Genomic DNA, 10,036 nt, shown 5'->3' on the forward strand with positions numbered 1-10,036 from the left:
CTTTAATATATCATGATCTTCAATGTTGAAGTCTTTTATTAATTGTTTAACTTTATTAAATTTTTTACTCATTTGATCTCCTAACTTTTTAATTTGTTTTATATTTTCTTTATTAAAATTATTAATTTCTAACATTTCATTTGCTTTTTCTATATCATTTATAAATAAATTTGGGTTTCCTAATTTATTTAATAAATATAGCGAAATTCAATTTAATTGATTATTTTCCCGCATGTCTGAATCATTGATCGGATCAGAGGATTAAAATCTTTCGTAAGAAAATCCTCTTTGTATATAGCTAGAATGTGGTATCGTTTGCTTTTTCTATTTCATTTATAAATAAATTTGGGTTTCTTAATTTATTTATAAATATAGTGAAATTCAATTTAATTGATTATTTTCCCGCATGTCTGAATTATTGATTGGATCAAATGATTAAAATTTTTCATAAGAAAATCCTCTTTGTATATAGTTAGAATGTGGTAACTTATTAGTTTATATATTTTGTAAAATTATTAGAGGTTCTAATGATTTATTCATTGTAACATCTTTCTAGTAATTTATTAGAGTCATAATATATTTATGACATTTAATATCTCTTATAATTCAAGATGCTAAATTTAGATTATATATATATATATAAGAAAAAAAAATCTAGTTTATTCTCAGTAGAGATAAGAAATTATAAATTCATGTGCAAATATATATTCAAAATTTATAAACCTTTTATGAATATGATAATTATTTAGATCTTTATAAAAATATAGTAAAAACTTTTAAAAATTTTAAGAATAAATGTAGAAGAGATGGTTAACAAAATCATTTAGTTATACAAAATTAATGAGGACTTATTTGAAAAAATAAGTAAATATGTGATTCAAAACAATATTTTTTGTAAAAAGCTATTACACCCATACCTCGTTTTAGGTTAAAATTATTTTCATCCATTAGATTAAGAAATATAAAAATCTAACCACACATATGCATTGGCTGTTTGTTACATCTAATGTAACATAAGCTTTGCCTCAACTTTAATAGATTATGGTAAGTTCTGACAGACATTAGGGTGGACTTAGGTCTGGATGACTTCTTTTGATGTATTTAATTTGTGTTATACTATGTATTGTAATATTAAAAAAAATAAATAAATGCCAAAACTGGGGAGGGTATGCGCACTCAAAAGAGATAGGTGAAGGGTGCTAAATTCGAGAAGCATGGTTTTGTTTTTGTGTCTTGTGGTCCATACAGCTATAAATGACCATTAGGCCCAATAGTCCCACACAATACAATGATCAATTACAAAACCCCAAAATGTGGCAAAAGCTTTGGGCCCCACTCAGTCTCTCTTTTGGCGTTTGCTTTGAATGTGGTCCCCACATCGAATGTCGCCTGCTTTCCGGCAAGCGACCGGTTGCTTTCCCCGTGGATTACCGGCTATAGAAGGTTATTGAGCCCAACGGGCCCAGCCACAGTCCAGCCCATCATGAGTGGTTGCTGTCAGGTAAATGGGTGGCAGTAGGTGGGTGAGGGGACAAATCAACTATGTCTCTTTTAAGGGCTTTGCTAAAATCACCAAGAGTGTACCAGATTGAAGTTCCCTCAATTATTGGGAATTGACACGTTTTCCGCATAATCCTTTTGGGACAACTGTAACAGACCACGCACGAGTCACGAGTCACCGACCCGATACGAATTTTGCCCCCATTCATTTCATATTAGATTTGTAAATTTGTAATTAATGGCCGTTTGGAATTGCTTTCAAATCTCTTAAAAGTAATTCTTAAAAATTAAAAGTTAATTTTAATAGTTAATGAGTTTTTTAAAAATTATTTTCAGTAAAGTTACTCTATCCTATAATAGATTTTAGATAATAGAAAAAGAGTAGTATTTCATAATCTAATTATGAGATCAGTTTTACAATTTTATGTGTATCCTCACAAATACTATAAAAATCCAATAGTATTTATTTAATTATAAAATAAAATCATTAAATTTAAAGAGATTATTATTGTCACCCATCATGGTGAGATACTAAATTAAAATAAGTTTAATAAGATGAAAATATTTTTCAACTATCAAATAAATTTTATTCAATATTAACTATTCACGATCATTATAGAGCAATCCTTTACCAAGGAGATACGTTGATTATATTTATATATTAAAAATCGAAATATGGTGATATAATGCACGGTCCTCCAAAAGTAGAGCAAATGTTAGAAGTGCATTCACTTTATTCAATATCGATGAACCTAGAAATGAGTACCCATTTTGGTCATTTATATTTTCATTGTAGTTTAATCAAAAGTTTTTTCAAATACTTATGATTGTTTTTAAACTTACAATACTTTTAAAAATCAAATTTTACCAAATGTTTATGCAATTGTATTTTTTGATTTTATGTAAAATACCTATGGATCAAGATTTAATGTTGTACTAAATTTTTACTGAGCAATGAAGTAATGGTTAAAATTATTTTTATTTTTTCTTACTAAATAATTGATTAAGTATTTAGCAAAAAAATTAACCTATTACTGAATCTTTATCATGCACAAAATTTTCTTCAGATTTGTGTTAAGTTATGAACTATCAATCTTTGCCCCCAAAAAAAAAAAATAATAAAATCATCAGATTATCAATTGGAATAACCAAATTGTTAAAGGAAGACATTTATTGATAAAGATGTTCTTTGTAGATATATCTCTGGTATAATATTAAACTCATTATTATATTATAGTGCCTATAAACCAATGTTGATTTATTTCTAAATTTTACAATATTGTAATTTGTGTTTGGTGCTTCAAAATATATACCGAGAAATGATAACTATAAATTCATGTACAAACTATTGTCACATAAGTTTATTGGTTAGATGATAATCTAAAATTGTAATTATTATGTGGATTAAGAGGTTGTTAATACAAATAATTGAATCAAACCATAATAATTTATATAAAATAAATTTATACATGAGTGTGTGTGTGTATATATATATGTTTTTTAAATCCTCCCTTTAGATTTTCACATTTTACGGACCTTTGCCCACATTTGACTGGTTGATAAAACACACGCATAACAATCACTTACACTTTGACAAACAACAAAACAACACCACCTCTTTCTCCTACGACAACGAAACACAACTCATGTCGGGCCAGGGCACCCACCAAAGATTTTTAACTTGAGTTGTGTGATACTCTCATTATCATCTGTATTATTATTTATTATTCATAAATATCAAAATACCTCAGAGCTTAAATGACTGTTGCACTTAAATGTAATCCTCACTAATTTAGCCACCCTCATTAATTGCAGCTAAGCAATTTGCATTAATAACTTATGCCAATGTCTTTATAGTCTTTAGCTTCCTTGACAAAATCAGACCAAAGCTGAAACCTTTACCTTGGCTTCGCTTAGCCGCTCATTGGCCTTTGCCTTGCCTCCGCTTTTGGACAACACAAACTGAGGGTTTAACTAATATTTCTGTATGTAAAACACTTAAATACAAAAGCTTCAGACACAATCTGATCCTATGATAATGCTTAGTGTCACTCTAGACCATGCTATTAGGCTATAGAAAAAAACAAGTATTTTTGCTTTTGTTTTGGTTTTTGGGTGGTGTTATAAATAGTAGTGACTGTTAGTACTAGTGGTGGCGGTGGAGATGAATAGCGGCAACGGCGGTGGCGGTGCTGGTGGGGCTGGTGGGTTGGGGATGATGGGAATGAGGGCATCACCTTTTACGGTATCACAATGGCAAGAACTGGAACATCAAGCTTTGATCTTTAAGTACATGGTGGCAGGTTTGCCTGTGCCACCTGATCTTGTACTCCCTATACAAAAGAGCTTTGAGTCTATTTCTCATAGGTTCTTTCATCACCCCACCAGTAAGCCTGCTTACTTCCTCAATCTTTTCTCGCTCTCTCTCTCTCTCTCTCTTTAAAGTGGGTGTGTTTGATTTTATTTTAAAGAATCCCCTTTTTTTTGTGTTTTGTTGATATGCATAGATTAGCATTTCAGATTTTTTTTCTTCTTCTTTATCTTCTTCATCTTTTTGAGTTGTTGATAATGATGGATTTTGAAGAGATTATTCTTGTACAAAAATAATTTTTTTTTGTAATATTTCCTTTCATTGTTGACCTGAAAAGCAGTTGGGGTTTGTGGATTATGCTTAGTTGATGAGGTTAAATCACATGTCAGTGTCAAAGGTTCAAAATATATTTGTTTAAATTTGTGTAAGGGGAAGGTTTTTCATGCCCAAATTTCTATTTATTTTTTTCTAATAGTCTAATCAGAAACTTTTCTTGCTGACTTCATTGCCTTTCTCTTGGATTTTATTTATTCTTTAATTAGATTGTACAAGTAATTTAATAGTTAAGGATTTTCCTATTATTTCCCTCTGTTTGTGATTGTTTGCGTTTAAAGGCATATATTGCTGATGCCAAATCTTTTCTCCAGTCTTTCTTTGTTCATTCATGTGATGTTGTTAATGTCTTGACGATGAAGTGTTAGATCACTTTTAATAAGGTTTGTTTATTTGGATTCTGATGCTATTGGCTGTAAAGTTCCTTAGCATTCATAGTATAATACATTAGCTTTGTCTCCTTGCTGCAGATGATGCATTATTTTAGTTGAAGAAGCATAATTTAAGCTATATCTTATGTCATGCTTGTTCCATTCTGTAATGAAGAGTGTGATGCCTGATATTTTGGGTATGATTTTGCAGTGGGTTATTGTTCCTTCTATGGGAAAAAAGTTGATCCCGAACCAGGACGGTGCAGGAGGACTGACGGCAAAAAATGGCGGTGTTCCAAAGATGCATACCCAGACTCAAAGTACTGTGAGCGCCACATGCACCGCGGCCGCAACCGTTCAAGAAAGCCTGTGGAATCACAAACCATAACACAGTCATCATCCACTGTGACATCACTGACTGCCACTGGAAGCAGTGGTGGGACTGGAAGCTACCAGAACCTTCCATTACATGCCTTTGCTAATCCCCAAGGCACTACTTCTGGAACCAACCAATCCCATTATCATGTGGACTCCATTTCCTGTGGAATTCCCAACAAAGAATACAGGTATAATATTCCTGTTTCTAAAAGAATAAATTACTGTTGAACAATTTGGCTGCTGGTAAAAAGAATTTGTAAAGAAAAATGATTTTGGTTTTCTTTCTGCTTCAATGATTTGAGACCAGATTATCTTCATTGCATGGATTTTAATCTTTTAGGTGCTCTGCATCTGCTTTGTGATATGAATTTCCTTTTAGCTGCCATACCTGGTGTGAGATCCATAGTCGGTCCCATGATGATGAAACTCTATGGTAAGAACAAATTCGTGGATATCGGCCATGTGCTAACATATATAGTGCAGAAACTTTCCAAGTTTCTGTTCTGTTCAGCTCAGGTTTCTGGGCCCTGGTGTTCTGAAGGATGAACTCCATAGTGTCTTAACATAATTTTTTCTTGGCAGACAGCCTTCTCTTTTGGACCTTCTTTTTTCTCTGCAAAATTTGTCATAGAAGTCTGACAACCATTACAAATTGTCATGAACATGTTTGTAGATATAACGATAATGAACTCTCTCCAGTGTGTCTGGTGGTTTAGTATGGGGTTATTGCTGAACTTTTTTTGTCCAACATTTGCCTGAGTCTATGGCGAGAAATGGAGCTGTCATTTTCTTTCTAAATTTGAGCCTCTCATTAGACACTTGCCTGCAGCCCTAACCTTCATCATTGTTCTTGCATCCTGCACCCAATAACCAATCACACTTACCTTTATAGCGGAAGCTTATAGTTTATTCTTCTGCTTAATAACATTTAACTGCCTATGTTCTATTAAAGTTTCTATGTTCAAGAACATCATTTTTATAAACGAATTTTCAAAAGATTCAGTTAATAAACTTGTCACTGGTTCTATCCATTGTTGGACCCGTTGATGAAAGTGCTAGGTGTTATGTTGGTATACTACTGCCATCAGGGTTATGGATAAGTTGCTAGTTTTAATTTTCTTCAAGATCTATGCTTCTGGGCCCTGATGTCCACGATGATAGTCCTCAAACCCGTCTTTGCAGTCTTGATGTTCGGCTTTTTAGCTTTATGTCTCCTCTGTTAGATTCATTGCAAAAATCTGACAAGCAGCCTGCACTAGTTGTATATTACTGACCCTCAGCTCTCTCTGTCAAAAGGGAAAGGTGAAAACGGTACATAACTATTTACTTGCTGAGTTTGCAGATATGTTATGTTAAAAGGATTAATGCCTGTTAACTTTTGCAGCATGACTGGAGTTATAAGTTCATCCAGAGTTATGTAGTCTTACAGACAGCTGTACCGAGCAAAACACTTTCTGTTTTGCTCAGAGGCCTTGGACATTTTTCTACTGGATATTTTGAGTGAGCAAGCTTGTAGAGAATCAATACGTGCAGTTATTTTCTGGATGTTTTGACTTCAAGCTTGTAAATTACTTCTTTATCTTCCATTTGCCATCTACATGAAGTTGCATGATTTTGACATTTTTGGACAACTGAAATTTGTTTAGAATAACTTCAGTACCATTGTCATTGCTTTGTGCAAAACCACTCCGTGTGTCCGGTATGGTAATAATTGTCTGTTATTCCTTTTGACTTGTTCGTAGTTGTACTGATTTGCTAACATCAACGTTTACTTAAAAGTTTTGGTCTAATTCCCAAAGACTAAATTTATTAAGTGGAACCGAGGGGACAAAAAGGACCACCCAATATGTATATAGATGTAGAAAAACATGCTATAATCAGTGAACTCATTCTAAAGTGTTGTTTAAGAAATTTAATTTAGTGCCCGATGAATAACTTTAAATATTATCTGTTTCCTTTATTCATGTGAACATATAGGTACCTTCAAGTTCAAGGACTTAAACCCGAGGTTGGAGAGCATAGTTTCTTCACTGAAGCTTCAGGAAGCAATAGGGGTCTCCAGATGGACTCACCAATTGACAGTGCATGGCCTCTGATGCAATCTAGAGTCTCCTCGCATCCCCAGTCGAAATCCAGCAACACCTCCATTTTGCAGAATGATTATCCTCAGCATTCACTTTTCAGTAGTGAATTCACCTCGGGTGAGCCTGTAAAACAGGAAGGTCAGTCTCTCCGACCTTTCTTTGATGAGTGGCCTAAGACAAGAGACTCATGGTCTGGTCTTGAAGACAAGAGATCCCACCAGACCTCATTCTCAACAACCAAGCTCTCTATATCCATCCCTATGGCCTCATCCGACTTCTCGGCAACGAGTTCTCGATCGCCTCATGGTGAGTTTCAAACTTAGGTACACTCATGTTCAGCAAATATTGTATTGATCCCCCTCTAAATCTTGCTTGCACTTCTGCTGCAGATAACTGAGAACACGTGTTAAGGATTTCCAGAGCCGGGACCATGCAAGTCACTGACGACGCAAGCTCGTTGACTCCCGTGCTTGAAGAATATCTGAACTGCATATTTATTGTGTAATGTACTGCCATTTCAGGTTCAGGTCATGAAATAAAGCGAAATCTAGCAGGTGCTCATGATTGAGAAGTCCAAAACTCTAAATTTGTATTAAAATGCAAGTGCAACAACTTTCCTGCTTGTTTTTGATCGATTGCCTCTTGGCATTATAAATAAAGTTTCCCTAGTTTCTTGAAACTAAAAGTTTGTGGAATTGTTAGGCCATTGCTGCTCATTCAAATCAATATGCTCTCAGCTCAAGAAATCAATGATGTTTTAAGGCAATTTGGTTTGTTAAATGATATGTCTTAAGACAAAAGGACTAACAATTGGACACCTGCAATTAATTATCATAGCAAAGCTGTAAGTGAACTTATTACATGGAGTAATGAGTATGGACCACTCGCACTCTAGCTCATAACACGAGAGTCCGACTTTGATAAGATTCCCAATTAAAGCAGTGCTAGTAAAGCCTTTTTTTTAAATTAAAAAAAAAAAAAATCAAGGGCAGGACAGGTAAATCTATATTGATTTTTTAATCCGGTGATAAAAAAAATATTTGAAAACCATTTAATCTAGCTTTTTAAGTCATTCATTCATTAAATTCCTGAAGAAAAAATAAAATATAATCATATGATTTTTAAAAAATTTACAATTTTTTTCCCAATAAATTTGATTCCAACCTTTTTGGTTTTTCCTTAAATAAAAGCATTATTGTCTATTTTTTTGGGGGGTTAAAGGACAGAGATAATTCGATGTCGGCAAGAGTGCATATTGGGAAAAGCGAGGGAGTGGCGTCATCCTCGTGCGTGGGGCCAACGGTGCCAGGCAGCTGGCGATGAGAGGCTGGGGGCTGTGTGGGGGTCTACCATCAAGTGGTCAGGCGCCTACCGTACACCTTCTTTTTGATATTGGTATTTGGTACTCACCGTTTTCAAATATGTAGCCCCTCCGCTGACGTCATGTTTGACGCCAGGTGACCGGCTCAATGTTGCTTCCCTCTGTTCCGACAGCTGTATTTCTCCCTGCGAGTAGCGATTTGGAATTATCACTGGAGTTGTGGGCCTACCACGCGGGCAGCGTTGCACTTAATCGTTGTTATCTATAGGGGTGTGGATAAAAAAAGTTGATTAATAAAAAATTGAACCGAATTATTTGTTTTGATTCGGTTTTTATGTGTTTTTTTATATTTAAAAAATTGAATAAGTAATATAATAAAAATAATAAAATTAGTTGGTTCGGTTTTCGGTTTAAAAAAAAAATTAAAAAATCGAACCGAGTATCAAATAAACCGAATAACAATCCGGCAAATCCCTAAAGTCTAAACTCTTAACTAAACAAAACACCACTTCTGATCTTCAGCCGAAATCGAACTCGTGACCTTCAACCGTTGGAATCTCGTCCTCGTTGCTCATTGTTGCCGCTGCTCGTCGCTGCTGCTCGTCGCGGCCGCTTGTCTCTGCTGTTGCCACTATCACTAGGGATGGCAAACAGCGGGCCTGGGCCGGGCTCAGGCTGGGCTTGGGCTTTATTTATTTATTTTAAAATTTTTAAATTATTGTAAATTTGAAATAAATTAATGATCAATAAATTATTACAATCATAGATAAATTAAAGAAAATCAATATTTCAAATTAAAATAATAAATAAAGCAAATAAAAACTCATAACTTTAATTTTCTTTAATACTGAATTTTCTAATTCAAACGCTCTCTTAATTAATTGACATAAAAGAGAGAATTTAGTATCATAATTTTAGTTTTTTTTTAATCATAATTGATTTATAAGTTAAGAATTTAAGTTTTTTTAAATTATTTTTTTAATTTTAATTATATTATTCTAATTTATAAATTTTTTAAAAAAAAAGTAGTGGGCTTGGGCTTTGTTTGAGCTTTTTTTTCTTGGGCCCTTGTCCAGATCCTCATGGGTGAGGGCCGAGCCTAAGCCCGTGGGTCTGGGCTGGGCCCGGGAGGGCTTGGACCGGCCCGGACTTTTTTGCCAACCCTAACTGTCACAAAAAACTCTCAGCAGAACAAAAAATCGAACGAAAAAGGTTCAATTTTTCGTTTCGGTTTTATGAATTTGGTAGCTTGATTTTGTTATCCACGTCTTGAACTTTTCAAGTTATGACGTGTCAGGATTTGTTGCTAAACCATACAATTATGAAATTTTGTTACTCAATATTGTATTGTTGTATTTCTTTGCTTTCAGTTTTCTAGATCAGAACAAACAGCATAAATAAATGATGCTATATTAAAAATAATTAAATTTCACTCGTGAAGAATAAACTTTTATCCATATGCTTTGTTAATGCACAATACTGTTGCAATTTCTTAGCAATTCTTCTCTATTTCTTAATCCTTTTATCCATATGCTTTGTTAATGCACAGTACTGTTGCAATTTCTTAGGCATTGCATCATAAACAAGGTCCGTACATGTGAAGAATAAACTTTGTATTCCTTTTATCAGTTTGTTCGAGATTAAAATTGGAGATAATAAAATGTTGTTTTGATTTCACTTGAGATGTTGTATTTAGCTTGAAACATTGACTTCATGACACTGATTGTGACACTTGATT

General features: G+C 33.8%; 1 protein-coding gene across 1 annotated transcript; it reads left to right on the forward strand.

Annotated features, from left to right (window-relative positions):
- Window positions 1-3,325: 3,325 nt before the first annotated feature.
- Window positions 3,326-7,640, forward strand: LOC18045311 (growth-regulating factor 4). The gene is made up of 4 exons (XM_006437359.2): window positions 3,326-3,887; window positions 4,727-5,081; window positions 6,871-7,283; window positions 7,367-7,640. Exons 1-4 carry the CDS (start codon window positions 3,665-3,667, stop codon window positions 7,372-7,374), a joined length of 999 nt encoding a protein of 332 aa, XP_006437422.1. The 5' UTR covers window positions 3,326-3,664; the 3' UTR covers window positions 7,375-7,640.
- The last annotated feature ends 2,396 nt before the right edge of the window (window positions 7,641-10,036 follow it).

Source organism: Citrus clementina, unplaced genomic scaffold (assembly GCF_000493195.1).
Source record: "Citrus clementina cultivar Clemenules unplaced genomic scaffold, Citrus_clementina_v1.0 scaffold_4, whole genome shotgun sequence".
Lineage (NCBI taxonomy): Eukaryota > Viridiplantae > Streptophyta > Magnoliopsida > Sapindales > Rutaceae > Citrus > Citrus x clementina.